This window comes from Ammodytes marinus, assembly GCF_949987685.1.
Source record: "Ammodytes marinus genome assembly, chromosome: 9".
Taxonomy (NCBI): Eukaryota; Metazoa; Chordata; class Actinopteri; order Uranoscopiformes; family Ammodytidae; genus Ammodytes; species Ammodytes marinus.
In genome coordinates this window covers 20821269-20839439 of record NC_137213.1, presented here as the reverse complement: position 1 = coordinate 20839439, position 18171 = coordinate 20821269, and the positions used below count along the sequence as shown (strand labels likewise).

Below are 18171 nucleotides of genomic sequence, written 5' to 3'. Positions count from 1 at the left end.
CTGGTCATGTCCAAAGGTGTATAGTGCATTGTAGTGTGTAATGTATGTTCTTCATGTTATGTCTGTCAGTGTCTGATGTATGGACTATCTGTTTGTGTCATTTGTCTGAAGTCATGTCATGAAGTGCGACTGTGCCGCAAACCCAACTGCCCCACGGGGACAATAACGTTTTCTACTACTACTACTACTACTACTACTACTACTACTACTACTACTACATCATTGAGCATGTCTGGGGTAGAATGAAAGAGGAAGAAACCAAACCAAAGAATCTTGATGAACTCTGGGAGGCATATAAGACTGCTTTCTTTGCTATTCCTGATGACTTCATCAATAAATTGTATGAATCATTGTCAAACCGCATGGATGCAGTCCTTCAAGCTCATGGAAGTCATACAAGATATTAAATATGGATCTCACAGCACCACTACTTAATTCACTGATGTTATTCAACATATTTTTGTATTTGAAGTAAATTATTTGTTAAATTTTCACATTACTCTCTGTAGGCGACAAAACTTTTGTCTTGCCAAAATCTGACCTTCCTGTGTTCATTAAATGATCAATATTTCTTCAATGAAGCAAATCTATTTTAGCATATTAAATATAATTTGGGAGGGTTATAGCTTTCAAATGAGCCATTTTCTAAAACCAATTGATTAATTAAAAGTCAGTTTATAAACTGTTGTTTCTACAAAATTGATAAGTGACAAGACTTTTGTCCGGGACTGTAGATCACAAGGTTGGCTGACTCTTATGATGCCTCATACGAGGACTGTATTGGGTGTGCTGCTTTCCCCAAGTTTAAAGGAAGAAAAAGGCAGACCAGTATGTGGCAAGTGGAGAATATAACCAATACCTCACATGTAAAATTCTGCTTTTATATTGCAAGGGTAATATGAATCTATGCTATAACTTCTAATAGTGGACTATAACCGTCACAAGGGATTGTCCTGCCCTAATTGTATGTACAATGTAATAGTACAATTTTCTTGCTTGGTATAGTTTTATTGATACTTTTTTTTAAATCCTGTATTAAAATGTAATTTGCAATGATTTGATTTGATTCTATTTTTCACTGTGCACTGTATGAGGGTGAAGAACCCTCGGAATGGGTCGGGAAGTCAGTAAAATCAATAAATAAGTTAAATTAAACAATTCTATCATTCTGTTCAGGTTCCCAGAGATGCGTCACAATTTTCAGTCACCTTTTGTGCCGGGAAACAGCGCCATCTAGCGCCAACCAGCGGTGCTGCGCTGTAGAAAATAGTATGCAAAGTGTTTCTCTTTAGTGACACGTCCTTGTAGATGAAGAGATTAAATGTCCTCTGTAATGCAGCACCGCCACACGCAATGAGGGTAAAAAAACAACAACACACAAACCCCTGATGAGTCCACTTTTAGGAGAATCATAAACCGGATTATGCACAATTAATCCGGGGGATATTTATTCCGCCACTTTCCATTTGACCATCACTCATGTTTTTCCGTAGAAAACATCGAATAGTTGCGTCACGCTCATTGCTCCGCCCTCGACCGCTGCAGTTCCCTCTGACTGAACCTGTAGGCTACGGAATACACTCCTTTGCATTGGACAGCCTGCTAAATAAAGTGACTGAAACGCGTTTTTTTTCCACCGCCAACCTTCAGCTTTCATCTGATTTTCAAGCAGGGTTTTGTGACTGATTTTCGACATGGATTAATCATCAGATATCCTGACAGCAGGCAGGGCGACACTGCTTGGACCGCATTATAGCGCTACAATGCACCAGACGTTACGGGCGTTATTACTATCAAAAGCCCGGTGCTGGGATGCCGACAGCGAGAGGTCATACCAGAACCTGTTTGATCGGCTCGATACCAACAAAGATGGCAGGGTGGACGTCGCTGAATTGCGCGTGGGCCTCAAGGCGATGGGCATGTTCCGCCAGGGTGCCGCACAGGTAAAAAATAATACCTCAGGAGCCATGGGGTCCGTCCTGGCTGCAGAGACGCGAGAGTCTTGGCCTGCTCTGTTTTTGCATGACATTCATGACATAGTAGCCTAGCTTGACTGTGTTTTACAGTGTGTTTGGGTGGGTGTTTGACTTACCATTATAACCTACTATTACTTGAAAAGGCTAATGAACAATTGCATTGTCTCTCCCCTCTCTGCAGAAAATCGTGTCGTCTGGTGACCAAAACAAAGATGGGAGTCTCGACTTCAACGAGTTCTCCAAATATCTCAAAGAGCACGAGAAGAAGCTGCGGCTGACATTCAAGAGTCTGGACAGAAACAACGACGGTAAGGAGGAGGGGATGATGAGGGAGGGAAGTGGGCTATTGCTGCAGGAGCTGCAGCAGCATTGAAATCCTTGGCACAAGCTTTCATGCATAATGTCACGTGCCAATTTGAGTGTTGTTTACAAAACCACATATCCACTGTTTATACTGCAGCATGTCTGACTGTGTTGTGTGTCAGGGCGCATTGATGCCTCAGAGATCCAGCAGTGCCTCACGGAGCTGGGCATGGATGTCAGCAGAGAGAATGCCCGGAAAATACTGCAGAGGTTTGTAATGCACTTCCATATCCACTGTGACGTGTGTCTACTGAGAGTGTGACCATAATCATTGCCACTTGTGTGTAGTTTATTTTAGCATTATATCATCACAAATATGCGACCTTACAATTTGGTAGGCTACAACATGTTGGGTCAATAGTTTGTCTATGTGTGTTTCCTTTAGCATGGACATCGATGGGACCATGATGGTGGACTGGAACGAGTGGAGAGAACACTTCCTCTTGTACCCTGGCCACAACCTGGAACAGATCATACGCTACTGGAAACATTCCTCGGTACAGGACACTGTCACACACACACACACCAATACATCCCGTAGACAAATCCTACTCCACTCAACTGCAGTGGAATTAATCACGTGTAGCCCAATCCTCCCTCTCAGCATATTATGGATTTTCTCTGCAGCCCATATTTTGGCAGCGACAAGACTGTCCAATATAATTAGGTCTCAGCAGCACTACCCTCCTCCCTTCCTCTCAGCTCACTCCTCCACACATAGTGCACATAAGGAGGTCAAGGACTCATATTTGTTCTGTCACGAGCAAAACACAGCTTCACTCGATAGGCCCTGTGTGTGAATGTTTGGATATGTATTGTGGCTTAGGTAACAACACCAGACTGAGCTGCATTCTCATACTGAAAATGTGTGATAATAGTCACTGCACTTTTTCCCCCAGCGCTACGTTTGTCACTGACGCCTTTTCCTGCTATTGGGAAAACATTGGACATGTTTATCTGAAACGGCTAAAGCGCGCAAGATCAGGGTTCATTTGGCTAACTGATTATGATTTCACAAGTAGTTTGAGCTCAAGGATAAGGAGCTCAATTGGTTGGTTGTTTGTTAAAAAAAAGACAACTGCTGCAGTTTTGTTTTAGCATTTTCCTCACAAGGTGACCTTTTCTTTACACTAGTTTTACCAAATAAAATACAGTGGGAAAAAAAGGGTGTCACTTCCATGAAACTTTTTCATTCAAGGTTTTGTAAATGTTGCCCTCTATCCAGTGTGCTGCTGTTCATTTGGCAAGATCGAACAAAATAGTGGCTGCATCACTGTTAAAATAGACGTCAAAAGGAGAAGTGCTTGTATGCTGAGTTCTTTATTTTAAGAAAAATAAGTTATATTGACACATTTACAACCGCTCAATCAGATGCTATGTGAGATGTTCAGTAGCTTCTTGAGAGGGACGCATTTTCAAATGAATTCTTGTATAAAAAAATACAATACAGCTGTTGTTGTGGCCGTAAACCGACACATCGTTGAGTAAAAGTGTTTATAGCTCTGGAAAGAGCAATTATACGGACAGAATTGTCTTTGATTTTAGAGGTGTCTATAAATAAAAGAGATTTGAGTAAACCTCTTTTTTCATTTGCTAGTTTCTAGACATAGGCGACAGTCTCGCCATCCCAGATGAATTCACGGAGGAGGAGAAGAGCACGGGGTGCTGGTGGAAGCAGCTGGTTGCAGGTGCGGTGGCGGGCGGCGTCTCTCGCACCGGCACTGCCCCTCTGGACAGAATGAAGGTCTTCATGCAGGTAAAAGTGTGTGTGTGTGTGTGTGTGTGTGTGTGTGTGTGTGTGTGTGTGTGTGTGTGTGTGTGTGTGTGTGTGTGTGTGTGTGTGTGTGTGTGTGTGTGTGTGTGTGTGTGTTGTAAAACTGTCTTGCCAACCTTTTCTATTTGTACTGCAGGTTCATTCTTCTAAGACCAACAAGATAGGCCTGGTTGGGGGCTTCAAGCAGATGATCAAGGAGGGAGGTTTAAGATCGATGTGGAGGGGGAATGGGACCAATGTTTTAAAGATTGCGCCAGAGACGGCAATCAAATTCATGTCATATGAACAAGTAAGCCCCAAAATCACAGTTTTACGTCGTAACAGATATTTGGAATATCGAGCGCTTATTTTCCTGCCCGTTGTATAATTATTTTTCTAGTATAAGAAGTTGTTAACATCAGATGGCCAGAAGATTGAGACACACAAGAGGTTTATGGCTGGCTCTCTGGCGGGGGCTACAGCACAGACAGCCATCTACCCAATGGAGGTACATGTTGCATCATCATTTCATCACATTGTGTCATTCACGGGACACTTTGTAGTCAGTCGAAACCACGAGATAATGTTATTTTGCTTCCTTTCTTCAAGGTATTGAAAACTAGACTGACCCTGAGGAAAACTGGCCAGTATTCAGGAATGTTTGATTGTGCCAAGAAGATCCTGAGGAAGGAGGGAGTTAAGGCTTTTTACAAGGGCTACATTCCAAACTTGGTGGGCATCATTCCCTATGCTGGGATAGATCTCGCCGTCTATGAGGTATGCAGGCACTGTGATGAATTAGCGCTATTTCACAACAGACTGCACTGTGTTTAATTAACTCAACTGTGCGAACGATAAATTAATCTTGGATCTGCAAGACTGCATTAGACCCAATCAGAGTAATTGGCTTTTTTGTGCATTGTGTGCAAACTGTGGTCATTTGCATATTTTGGATTCATTCTCCTCACTCTGCAGTCTGAACAATTTTACAGCTCTGCTTTTTAAATAATGAATAATTGGACTTTACTCTTGTGAATAATATTTTTTATTGTGATTTTTTGTTTGTATCTTTGACTTGCTCTTGTTCTGATTCTGATGCCTTCCCTCTCTCCTGTCACGCTTCCCCTGTGTCTCAGAGTCTGAAGAACGCCTGGTTGTCGTACCACTCCAATGAATGTGCTAACCCTGGGGTTCTGGTGTTGGTGGGCTGCGGGACCATCTCTAGTACCTGTGGCCAGCTGGCCAGCTATCCACTGGCACTTGTACGCACACGGATGCAGGCACAAGGTAACCCCAGTCTGACAATTGATAACAGTGATGACAGAACTTGCCTAAGTACACAGCTAGTGCACAATAGTATACTGTACATGATAGGCAATATGTTTATGTGGGGACAAAGCTCTATATAGGTACCCAATATTTTTTTTACAAACATACACTTGCAACGGAGAAGGGCATCCCTGTCTGAAATCATTAATTACCTTTTACTCCCAAGCATTCTGGGTACTGAGAAATTTCATTTTCAATAGTTAAAATGTAGATGCATATGTCCTGTATAGCTTCCTGTAGCAGACAGCACAATAATAAAGAAGCCCCTTTTCAGATTCAACACTGACTCCTTAACTTCTTTTCCCCCCACCACAGCGTCTCTGGATGCGTCAGACCAGTCCTCCATGAGCGGTCTGATGAAGAAGATTGTAGCCAAAGATGGCTTCTTCGGACTCTACCGAGGACTCATGCCAAACTTCATGAAAGTCATTCCTGCTGTCAGCATTAGCTACGTGGTTTACGAGTACATGAAGTCCGGTTTGGGAATCTCCAAATGATGCCGCAAGCAAACGAACAAAGGAACATTTTACTGTACTGTACTTTTTTTTACTATACTGTACTGTACTTGAAAAATGCCGGAAAGAACTCCAAAAACAAGAGACAGACATCAGACATACAGAGCATGATTTCCACCAGCAGGAGAAGTTGTATGTTTCCCTCTAAAGGGTGGTCTGTCAGTAGCTAAAGCATTTATCATGTGCGCTAAGCATGCTTTAATTATTATCCAAGTCTTAAACACAACGCACTCCCAAAATAAACACTGCCAAAAAAGAATGATTGATGCAGAGACAGCATGGTGCATGAATAGATATGTAACAATCGGAATAGATAACACATAATTAGTTGTTTAATTTATGATACTGTTTACACAGCACTAGCTCAGTAGGATGCCCTGTTGTGCTTTTTGGATAAAAGAGAAATATTTTGTCTAGAGAAAAGTGGCGCTTATCTTGTGGGAATACAAATCAGAGGAAATAGTCTGATTATAAATGAGAATGAAAGGAAAATGACACTATGGCTGTTCAGGTCCAGAGCCTTTAGAGGTAATTTAACACTTTTCTAGGTTGGTTAACACCTGCCTTGGGGACAAACAGTGCTCCAGTTAGCAGCTGTCGACTAAAAATAAGTGTCCCTGAAAGATACATAACTTGTTAACACTGGAATACTGAGTGCATGAAGACAAACGCATCGTGTGCAATGAGTGAAAATCATTAATTCTGTGTTATTTCAAAAACATTGAAATGTGCCTTGCAGCCACTCGATGTGAACTTTGTGACGTCAACAGATGTGTGTTTGTTCGAAACCTCAAAACCATCCCCCCCCCCCCCCCACACACACACACACACACACACACACACACACACACACACACACACACACACACACACACACACACACACACACACACACACACACACACACAAACCCACTTTCAACAGAATGATGTTGCATGTAGCATTTTGTTTGTTCTACATTGCCCAGGAGTCCGAGATCTTCATCTACCATGTATGATGACAATCGGCCTTTTGTCTTTATTACACTGTAAATTGCATTAGTCTGGATTTTTAGAGAACTACACCTTGTCTTCTTTTAAGGGCTGTTAACCTGAACATGTGGAAACTCCACACAGAAGTTTATAATGGTGTTTGTTGGAACCTACGTGAGAACAATGGTTCAGTGGTAAAAAGTTCAGCTCTTCAGAGAAGTGATCACTGGTGTAAAGATCACAGAGCTGTTATCAGCTCCACCCAGTGGTTAATAAAGACTAAACATTTCAATGCAATGCAATACTGAAATTTTTATTTGTTATTGTGGTTCTCGCAATTTGATTTAATTCCTACTAAAATGGGTCCTTGGCCTAACTTATGTGACAAGTTAAGAGTGTGTAGTATTATACTGCTTGATTAGATGTTCACTAAGCTCCAAAAGAAGACTGGGGCACAGTAAGCATGGAAGGCCTATGGCCAGTCCATGGATGTCCCAGTCTGCTTTAAACAGGGCCTCGAAAACATCACCTGCAAAGATCAACCCGAACAAACTCATACTTGTCAATTAAGAATTTCCCTTTTTGATAATGACCACCAAAGACATCCATTATGTTATAGTTTTAATAATATATTTATATGGTAAATTATGTATTTTATATTAATATTCTTTACTTGCTTTTACTTATCTTCTCTGCACCAACAGACCAAGGCATATTCATTCTTGCTTCTTGCATGAAGTAAAATACCGTAGGGACATGCAATAATGTTATGTTACCGTATACTGTATCTGCAATGCATCCTTACAAAATCGTCTGAAGTCGTTCGCCTTGCAGATAGGTACATTGTTGAACTATTTTTGTCCTCGCCGCGCACCGTAGCTGGGGCACCGTCTCGTTGTAGTTGTTGGTAAAAGGTGAGCCCTCTTCGCTAAAAACAAACTGCACAATAACACCAGTTGCTGTCAGTGACTTTGTCCGCTTTTTTCTTACTAAACTGACACATTTTCGCCGCGTCTGTTGCAGTCGACGTTAACGCCGTGAAGAGGACAAATAGCTCACCAGTTGTTCAAAAGTGACAGCTAGCAGCTAACTTTAGCTGAACGTAAAGCAGCAGCTAAAAATATTCTGTTGCTGAAGTGATCTGAGGCGGGCACAGCTGAACCTCCAGCAGTGACACTGGTGGGTTTCTTTTTCTTTATAGGCCCATGGTAACAGCCAGCGAGCCTTGTGCACAGACACAGTGCAATTACTGTTATTAATAAATGGCATAAATGTGCCTGTTATTTAGTTTGGGAAGTTAAAACCTGTTGCTCGTTAAGTAGGTAGTGGGCGTTAACGGACGGTGATGTGTTGTGTCTGGCAGGATGATTGTATTAACGTTAATCGGCTGTTTTTGTCTGACCTCTGACCTGTAGTGTTAAGTCCAAAGAAACTGCTGCCAAAGCTACCTTCTTGTAAATAAGGCTTTCTTACTATGGTAGAGCCACACCGCTGCTTAGCATGTATGAATTTAATGGATCTGGAAAGAAAGTGTTTGTCATTATTGATTGTGTTCTGCTGTCACTATTGCCTGAGGCCCCTAGTGTGCGTGATGTTTTCTGTACAGTACAGTCTCACCATAATGCATGAGGGACACAGACTGGGCCTTGGCAATGGCTATTACCATTATTGCTTTCTACCCATTGATATTTTTTCATTTAATATAACAGGGTTTCTACAGATCCTTGAAAAGTCTTAAAAGGCCTTTAATAGTTTAATATAATAATGCCTTCATTGGTTTCTTAAATGTCTTAAATACATCTTTTCAGCAGTCTTGAAAATGCTAAGACAGACAAGGGGAGTAGGATATTATCAAAAAAATGTTCACACTGTAGTTGCTCCTTATCTCTTTCAATGGCCTTATAAGGTAACGCGAACAACAGCAGTTTATGTTGTTCAGGACTGATTCTGCCCCACACTCTACATTTCCATTTTTATGTTTTTCTAGTTTTCAAAAGTAGCTTAATTCGAATAACATTTTGACTCCTTTATAACGTTTATAGTATAGCTTGTGCCCCAGCATGATGTATGAAGTTGTCTTTTCTCTCCAGAAGCAACATAAACAGTAAGGCGTTATGGGTAACACAAGCGACAGGGTGACAGGAGATCGGCATGGAGCCAAGGCCCACCGCTCCGACAGCAGTGGCAGTCACAAAGACCAGGAACCCAGCGGCAAGTTGGTGGACAGCACGGACGACCCCAACATCTTCAACACCCATGGGTCAGAGTCCAAGGTACTGCAGGAAAAAAACTTTCAGATTTTAATATGCCGTTTGTTACGATATGATTATGCCAAAAAGACAACAAAACAAAAACAGCTTATACTTGAGAAATCTATGAATTGCTTTTTAGACGTCAGGAGAGAAAGAACTCACCCCCGATCTGGATGATCTGGTGAAAACTGGTCCTCAGGCTCGACCCACAGTCATCCGCTGGGCCGGAGGAGGGAAGGAGGTCTACATAGCTGGCTCCTTTAACAACTGGGGCACCAAGATCCCACTAAATAAGAGGTAAACACCTTTTTTCAGTGCACTCAAATTTCGTACCCTCACAGTTATATAGGGATCCCAAGCAAAAGATCACAGCCTATACAGCTCCAACCGTGTGTGTGACAGTTGTTGAGTTTTAGTTAAGAAGCATCTCAATATTGCACTAATACTAATACTTGTTTCCTGTCTCCACAGCCACAATGACTTTGTAGCGATCCTGGACCTGCCAGAAGGAGAGCACCAGTACAAGTTCTTTGTAGATGGACAGTGGGTCCACGATTCCTCAGAGGTCATTATTGTATTCTTGTCAAATTCTTTTTAAGATAATAATTATTATAAACTGCTTGAATTTTTGTCTCATTGTACAATTTGTCTTTTTGCAGCCAGTGGTGACAAGCCAGCTGGGCACCATCAACAACCTGATCCAGGTGAAGAAGTCAGACTTTGAGGTGTTTGACGCCTTGCAGGTTGACTCTCTGGACTCCATGGAGCCATCAGGTCAGCCTATGTGCAGCATGTTTTATCACTGTGTTTATACAATACTATTATTTATTTAGCCAACCACATAAACAGATAAAGCTATAGTGCGTTACTTTTTCATATTAATTAATGTCGGTTACATTCAAGCCATCGCCAAATGACTCGACACAAAGTTGATTTAGCCTACCAGCTCCACAAAACTCTGTCTGTATTTCTCAGTTTGGCAGCGTTTCCAAACTGGTGTCACCCCTGACACTGGCGCAGAATGCCAAGAAGCGCCAAAGAATGTTTCAATGTTGATTATTCAGGAGAAATCATTACGTACAGCAGTAGGAATAAAATACTTGCACAATCACCGAAGGCTTTACTTGTGTAGATGCACAGACAGTGTTGTTGTAATTCCTCAGAATTCCTCATGGGGGCGACAGTAGTTGCGCACTATAGCTTTAACTACAGTAGTTAATTAAAAGTGTATTTTCAGTTTTGTTTTTTTGGTTAGCCAGCCATCCATTCAGTGATCTGTAGTAAACATTGTTTATTGTATTATATACATTGGAAAATTAATTTGGTTTCTGGGCAGAAACTGCCACATCACTGTTGCCAGATACAAGTTATATTATCATTCAAGTGTTTGTTTTTCATTTTATCAATTTACTACAGTTTGGTTTGTAGTCATCAACTTGTCTGTGGTAAACACTGATACAAACTAATAAAGAGTGTACTTTGCAATGGAACATTTTTACAAGCCTTGAAACCTTGTGTGTCATGTGATGGTGACTGCTGTATGTTTGCAGATCTGTCCAGCTCCCCTCCGGGTCCGTACGGGCAGGAGCAGTACGTCTTCAGACCTGAGGAACGGTTCAAAGCCCCACCTATACTCCCACCTCACCTCCTTCAAGTCATCCTCAACAAGGACACCAATATATCTGTCAGTGCATTTACCCATCCACAGTACCCTCGGACCTTGATTTGATTTGTCTGTTGTCATTTTAAGTTTTTATTCTCATTGTGTCTTGGCAGTGTGACCCTGCCCTGCTGCCTGAACCCAACCACGTCATGCTCAACCACCTCTACGCTCTCTCAATAAAGGTAGGTTCACCTGAAAAAACAGCTGAAATAATCCTTCCAGATGCTACTGACACCACATTAAGTATCATACTAATGGAGGGTAGTACAGAATGGGTGCCGCCCCCTACCCCCAACTCTTTTAACTTTAAATCCTGTTGGCAACTGGGTGTTCAAGTCAATTGCACAATAAAAGATTTCATAATTTTCCACCATTTTGAATGCTTTTGTTTCTGTTGTTTCACAAGTGACTCTTGTAACATTTAAAGTGTAATACACCAGAATTTGAACCTGCTTAACTGTATATACACCCTTTAAGCTACCACATTTGTGTTAACTATGCCAAAACTTCAGAACAATACCTTTTTAGTGCTAGTTAAATACCTTCTTGGATGCATGTTTTGAATCATATTTTCACAAATCTCCGCTTGCCTGTATGTTTTGTTTCTTTCTGTGCAGGATGGAGTGATGGTGCTGAGTGCGACTCACAGATACAAGAAGAAATACGTCACTTCTCTGCTTTACAAGCCTATCTAAACCTCAACATTGGGTGCTCCACAGTGCTTTTTTTTTTAGAGAGCAGTTTGTATTCTGCTGTTTTTATTTTTCTCAGTATCATCACGTTTAGCCAAATCTTGCACTGAAAAGAGTTTACAGGCGAGCTAAAGGCCAACTGCTAAAGCCTGCACTCACTTCTGTCTACATAGGGCTCAGAACAAACAGTAGCGAAGTGTATGTGTGTGCGCATCGGAGATAATTGAGAACCATACGGTGGCTTTTACCTGGGACGTCTAGAGACAGATAAGACACTGACTAAATCACTGTGTGTATTTTGAGTGTTTTCTGCACCTGGTGAATGTATGCATGTCTGTTTGTTGAAAACCCTGACCTGCGAAGGATCCGCTCCTTTCACAGCGTTTTTTTAAGGGTCGCTCTCTTAAAGCAGAAGCCTTCAGAGTGCTATCGATGTGGATCAACAGTTTGATTTTTAAAAGTGTTGTGTTGTCATAAACCCCCACCCCCCACTTTGAACTAGTTTGAATTAAGTTTTGAACTAGTCGATTTGACGTTATTTATGGCAAGTTTATGCAGAATAATGGGAGGGCTTAATCTGACCCAGTCAGGGTGTAGGCGCTGAAGAGAGCAGCTGACTGGGTGTGGCTTGAACATGGAGTACATGTTACATGCAGTATCTCACAAAAGTGAGTACACCCCTCACATTTCTTCAAATATTTCATTATATCTTTCCATGCGACAACACTGAATAAATGACACTTTGATACAATGTCAAGTAGTCAGTGTACAGCTTGTATAACAGTGTAAATTTACTGTCCCCTCAAAATAACTCGACACACAGCCATTAATGTCTAAACTGCTGGCAACAAAAGTGAGTACACCCCTAAGAAAAAATTTACAAATTGGGCCCAAAGTGTCAATATTTTGTTTTGCCATCATTATTTTCTAGCACTGCCTTAACCCTCTTGGGCATGTAGTTCACTAGAGCTTCACAGGTTGCAACTGGAACCCTCTTCTACCCATTCATGACGACATCAAGGAGCTGGTGGATATTAGAGTCCTTGCGCTCCTCCATCTCCCGTTTTAGGATGCCCCACAGATGCTCAATAGGGTTTAAGACTGGAGACATGCTTGGCCAGTCCATAACCTTTACCCTCAGCTTCTTTAGCAAGCCAGTGGTCGTTCGGAGGGGTGTTTGGGGTCGTTATCATGTTGCAGTACTGCCCTGCGGCCCAGCTTAGGAAGGGAGGGGATCATGCTCTGCTTCAGTATGTCACAGTACATGTTAGAATTCAATGAACTGTAGATCCCCAGTGCTGGCAGCACTCATGCAGCCCCAGACCATGACACTCCAACCACCATGCTTGACTCTAGGCAAGACACACTTGTCTTTGTACTCCTCACCTGGTTGCCGCTCCACACTCTTAACACCATCTGAACCAAATAAATGTGTTTTGGTCTCATCAGACCACAGGACATGGTTGCAGTAATCCATGTCCGTAGTCTGTTTGTCTTCAGCAAACTTTTTGTGGGGTTTAATGTGCATCATCTTTAGAATAGGCTTCCTTCTGGGATGACAGCCATGCAGACCAGTATGATGCAGAGTGCGGCGTATGGTCTGAGCACTGACAGGTTGACCCCCCACCCCTTCAAGCCCTTCAGCAATGCTGGCAGCACTCATACGTCTATTTTCCAAAGCCAACCTCTGTGTACGACGCTGACCATGTGCACTCAACCTTCGTAAACTGGGCCGCAGGGTGGCATTGCAACATGATAACGACCCCAAACACACCTCCAAGATGACCAGTGGCTTGCTAAAAAAGCTGAGGGTAAAGGTTATGGCCTGGCCAAGCATGTCTCCAGACCTAAACCCTATTGAGCATCTTTGGGGCATCCTCAAACGGAAGGTGGAGGAGCGCACAGTACATTTACACTGTTATACAAGCTGTACACTGACTACTTTACATTGTATCAAAGTGTCATTTATTCAGTGTTGTCCCATGGAAAGATATAAAGAAAAATGTGAAGAAATGTGAGGGGTGTACTCACTTTTGTGAGATACTGTATATATTATTGTTTGTTATGCTTCTAACAGGTCAGCTGTAGTTCAACAACATGAGCTAGAACACCAACATGTAAGTTTTGCTGTTGCCTTTTATCGGGACATCATTTTGTGAGCACTTAACCATCCTGTGAGCAGGAGTGTTGACATAAGCTTTTAACTAAGCAGCAGACAAACTCTTGTCCTGTAGCTTCACTGGACTCTCAAACCCAATTTCTTATTTTTTTTCTTATTTAAGATATGATTTACTTGCAGTGCTTTAATGTGTTTGCATCTTTATTGAGGTCTACTAAATAGGATTGCACTATGTGTATCTGTTAAATGTATAATCCTGCACAGAGGGCCGCAGCTTTGCATGTGTTGAATGTCTGAAACATGCAATGGATTCGACACATTCACTGAGTGTAGTACCCGTTCAGGAGCAGATCAGCAGTATATTTTCAGAGGAATTTGCAGGGCTGTGAGGATAGATAGTTTGCCTTGAATAAATGTCTACGCCAACAGTAAAGTATTGATTCACTCCTCAGACTTATAAAAGGGTCTTTTCATTAATCCTGTTGGTGTTCAACAAGACGCTCTGAAATGATTTTTTTGTGAATGCCGAGCTTAGCCATTAAGTTTTATCCAAAGAGATTTAACAGATAACATAAGGGAGTATGTGGAGCGCCGTGGACGTGTTGTTTTAAGGACAAACCCAAAACTTGAATTTTTACAACCGTTTCATGAATGTTTTAAAATGCTTTGCAATACCAGTCTAATGATTCACTGTACAAGGTTTTACTTGTTTGCAAATAAAGGGAAGACATGCTGGTCCTTACTCCTGTCTTTTTGTCTTTTTCCTTGTCTCTGGTTTAGGAAGCCAATAACCCATATTGTGGGTAAAACTTTTACCCACAATATGGGGTATTGTTGGCTTCCTAAAAGACACAGGTATTTTCTTTATAGCAGTTTCACAGTTATTTGCCTATTATCAGTTTGGTCTGTGAACCCCATACAATTAAAGGTGCATGTGTTGTAGGTTTGTGTTAAGTCAGTTAAAAAAACAGCTTGGTGTTAAGTTACTCTTTAGTAAACCAATGTACAATTTTCTTTTTTATACCGCAGGAACAGCCCAGCAGTCAGAAGCTAACAGGGATCCAAATCTAAAACATTAATCAGACGTAAACCAAACAAGTTTTTCAAGTGTTTTATTCATTATTTCCCAAAATCTTTTATTGATAATACTTTTCTCAACACAGCACACTATTAACTGTGATCAGAGACAGGATCCAAATGTATCCTGTATCGGCTTTCTAGTTCATTATGCACAAGCTCAGAAAAAAAGCTGCTTTCCAACCAAATAAAAGCTGCATCAATCAGATACACTATATACATACGCAACGCAGGACCAACGATACATTTTTTTTTATAACGTCATTTAATTCCTTTCTTAATAACAAGTAGCAAAAAGGCTTTGTTTACGCTCTAACAAGGTGCTTTGTGGATCCAACGTTTCACAGTCTTTCCATTCGTTGGCTTTTTTTCTTTTTCAAAGTAGAGAATTCTTCCAAAACTTTTTTCTTTAACTCCTTTCATTTCAAAAGGAAATATCAAACTTTTCGCGTCTATTGAAATACTTGGCAACTTTTGTCTTATTCCCGAAGACTCGAGCGCAAACAAAACCTAATCTGGACGATCTCGGGTAGACAAGCAAAAATTCAAGGCCATTTCTACAACTGAGTGCAGATTGAAGAAGCTCTCTAGCTAAATTTAAAGGCAAGCGAAGCAACATTTATCAGAGCTTTGTTATAGGTGGACTATATTGTGACCAGTGACTTGGATATCATGAAGGCATAGTTTGTGATGTCTTATCAGAGACAACCTATGTGGCAAAGTGACACAATCCTCTAAAATACACTGCATTTAATTCATACATTGCAGGAGGTGAATGCAGCAAACATACTCGTAATACAATGATGTTTAACATCAAAATAAAAGATATAGAGCTATTGCACAGCTACCCAGAAAATCAACTTTGCTAAAGCAAATGTTGGATGTTTTTTTTCACACACACACACACACACACACACACACTAAAACGCACACACACATGCACGCACACAAAAGTGAAATTCATACACAAATAGCAGGTTATGTACAGCACAAAATGGCAATATGTACAGCAATAAAACATCAAACTAAATGCGAACTTGATTATGAGTGAGTGAATTAAAGAACAATGGTCCCACCAGTAGCCTGCCAAAGTTTGTATCATCTGTATGAACTTGATAACCTGTATTGCCATTGCCATGGGAATGATGAGTCGGCCGGAACCAAGAGGAATAACATCAAGACAATAGCCTATGGCCTTGTGGTAAAACAAATCCACTCTGATTGATTTTTGGTCCAAAAAAGAAGAAGGAGCTTATATATGTCGCACAATTTGAAATAAATTCTAGCAGCTGTCTAACGGTTACCGTCTCTGTGGTTCTGGAGGCCCTCTGTAAGAAGACACCTCGGTATCCCAACGGTCTGATCAGACCGAGTAGGTTTTATTCATTCTCATGGTTAAGGCAAGTCAAAGTGAAAGTAAAGACTTCAAAGTTCAAACTTTGGCAAGTATTGGCAATCCCCTGTTCCGTAGCTTAGATTTTACCATTAACAATCTCCGTCATGCATCAACACTGCAGACAAAAGTACAATCGTGACATTAATCGTGTCCTACACTTTGTTATGAGTGTGTATAATAATCCAGTGTCAAGCTAAGAATTAATAGTAACCCGGTGCAGTATGATCATTCAATAAACAACATCATTATTGCACATGCTCGTATGAGAACTCCTACAGAGGAGCTTGAATACGCGTGTTAAGCCTGGTTCCATTTCAGCACTTCAACCTCTTTTTTAAAATATTAACTTTTACGTATTGTATACATCCAGCTTAAAAATCACAACCTGATTGATCAAATCCATATAATTGAAATGTCCCTACACCCGCTTTATTGACCTTTTTATAGTTTATATTAATTGCCAAAATGAGAGGTACTGTTTGGACCTCAAAGAAGCGGCTCGTGACAGAAATTGAACCTTTCTCCGGCTTTTATTCTGCTATTCATAACCCTTGGCTGATCAATGGCTGACAAACCATTCATACGATTCCTCAGCGAATACAGACATAGCTGGTACATGACTATTTAGCAGTGATCACCTGCCTCCTCTATACATTCCTCCACTGTGTGTCGTGATACATTGTGGAGTGTCACTGTTCTTTGCATTGCATTTGCCAAAAAAATTAAATTAAAAAAATATCCTTGTTACTGAAAATGCCACGAGATGTAAACTTGCATTTCTGTGGCAGTCAAAGTTGGGGTTGTCTTGTCTTTGAGTGAGCTGTTTTCGACCACACACATAAAGATATATATCAATACATATATATACAGTATGTGTGTACGTGTGTGCAGAATTCCTCTCACAAGCCACAATTAAACATGCATGACCATCTATTCCATCCACAAGCTGTCTGGCTCTCAGGAGAAGATGCTCTTAGATCCAGATCTAAGGGGTTTGTCTACACGTTCTCTAAACTCTACAGTTCCTTTTTTTTTATCATTCAAAATGTTCCATTGTAAATTATTTTTTCGGAATTTCTAAATCTGGTAAAATGATCCTCAAAGCCTCTGTGATGCAACCCTTGAAACCAAATTACCTTTCATGAAAACTTACTGAGAACACAAACCCGGTCTGAGATGATTGTCTAGGAGCATCTTCAACCAGCTCCATCAGTAGGACGCACGTCGCTTAAACCACCAGAGGCACATTTCCAACACTTTCTTCTGTCACACACTCACGACAAGGCAATCTGCTGACTGAATCACTCAAAGACAACACTGCATGTGGTGGGAAGGGGGTAGAGAGTGACTGAAAAAATGGCGAGGGGAGTTTGGTAAGGCTCAAGGTGCGGACTTTACTGGGCACAAATTGCCTGGGCAGGATGGAAGCACTCTCAGGGCTGGAGGAGGGAGAGGTCAGGCTGGTGCAGAGGGCAGGGGTTGGTGGGGTCTTGGCTGTTTCAGCATAGAGGTTAGAGGTGGTGGTGTTGAGGCTGGTTCTTTGTATAGTCTAAAGCAGGCATTGGCTGCTGCGTTTCCTCGCTGCCGGGCGTTGATTGGCTGTGGCCCAGGCAGCTCCGGGAGCAGCGCTGGTCTTCAGGAAACTTGGATCAGCAGGCAGCTCTCTGGCAGCGCCTCCTGGGTCCTCAGCTGGAATTAGGGACCAAAGAGAGAGAGAGAGAGAGAGAGAGAGAGAGAGAGAGAGAGAGAGAGAGAGAGAGAGAGAGAGAGAGAGAGAGAGAGAGAGAAAGAGAGAGAATAATAATTCAAATTAGAATTCAACTATCCTTATACAGGCCGATGAAATTGACACACTGCCGGCGAGGTATTTGTCAGAAGTTTTGGATAACATGCTTACCTTGAGTTGAAAGAGAAGACGGATACCACTTTTGTGTCTGTTTACAAACATGATAAGCCAATAGCTTAGTTAAATTTGTCATAAAGACGAAAAGAGAAGTTCTCAGCAAGATTATTTCTTGGTGAAGTACATTTTTTTACTTTATCAGGCTAGCAGTTTACCCCTGTT

General features: G+C 41.5%; 3 protein-coding genes across 3 annotated transcripts in view; 2 read left to right on the top strand and 1 right to left on the bottom strand.

Annotated features, from left to right (window-relative positions):
- The first annotated feature begins 1562 nt into the window (after positions 1-1562).
- On the top strand, positions 1563-6713 carry LOC307255011 (mitochondrial adenyl nucleotide antiporter SLC25A24-like). Its single transcript, XM_080033607.1, has 10 exons — positions 1563-1943; positions 2158-2284; positions 2462-2549; positions 2725-2836; positions 3937-4095; positions 4250-4402; positions 4493-4600; positions 4702-4869; positions 5229-5379; positions 5737-6713. The coding sequence occupies exons 1-10, from the start codon at positions 1764-1766 to the stop codon at positions 5916-5918; spliced, it is 1428 nt and encodes a 475-aa protein (XP_079889733.1). The 5' UTR covers positions 1563-1763; the 3' UTR covers positions 5919-6713.
- A 1091-nt stretch (positions 6714-7804) lies between these two features.
- On the top strand, positions 7805-14365 carry prkab2 (protein kinase, AMP-activated, beta 2 non-catalytic subunit). The gene is made up of 8 exons (XM_080033610.1): positions 7805-8086; positions 8998-9180; positions 9299-9456; positions 9631-9724; positions 9819-9933; positions 10710-10843; positions 10936-11004; positions 11440-14365. Exons 2-8 carry the CDS (start codon positions 9022-9024, stop codon positions 11515-11517), a joined length of 807 nt encoding a protein of 268 aa, XP_079889736.1. The 5' UTR covers positions 7805-8086; positions 8998-9021; the 3' UTR covers positions 11518-14365.
- Positions 14366-14849: 484 nt separating this feature from the next.
- The window catches only part of LOC307255879 (myomegalin), a gene marked incomplete at its 5' end in the record, with an annotated part of 38758 nt that continues 35436 nt past the window's right edge, over positions 14850-18171 (bottom strand). Inside the window, one exon of the mRNA XM_080034690.1 lies at positions 14850-17795. Coding sequence (XP_079890816.1) covers positions 17656-17795 — 140 coding nt within the window. The 3' untranslated portion in view covers positions 14850-17655. The remainder of the gene's footprint in view (positions 17796-18171) is intronic.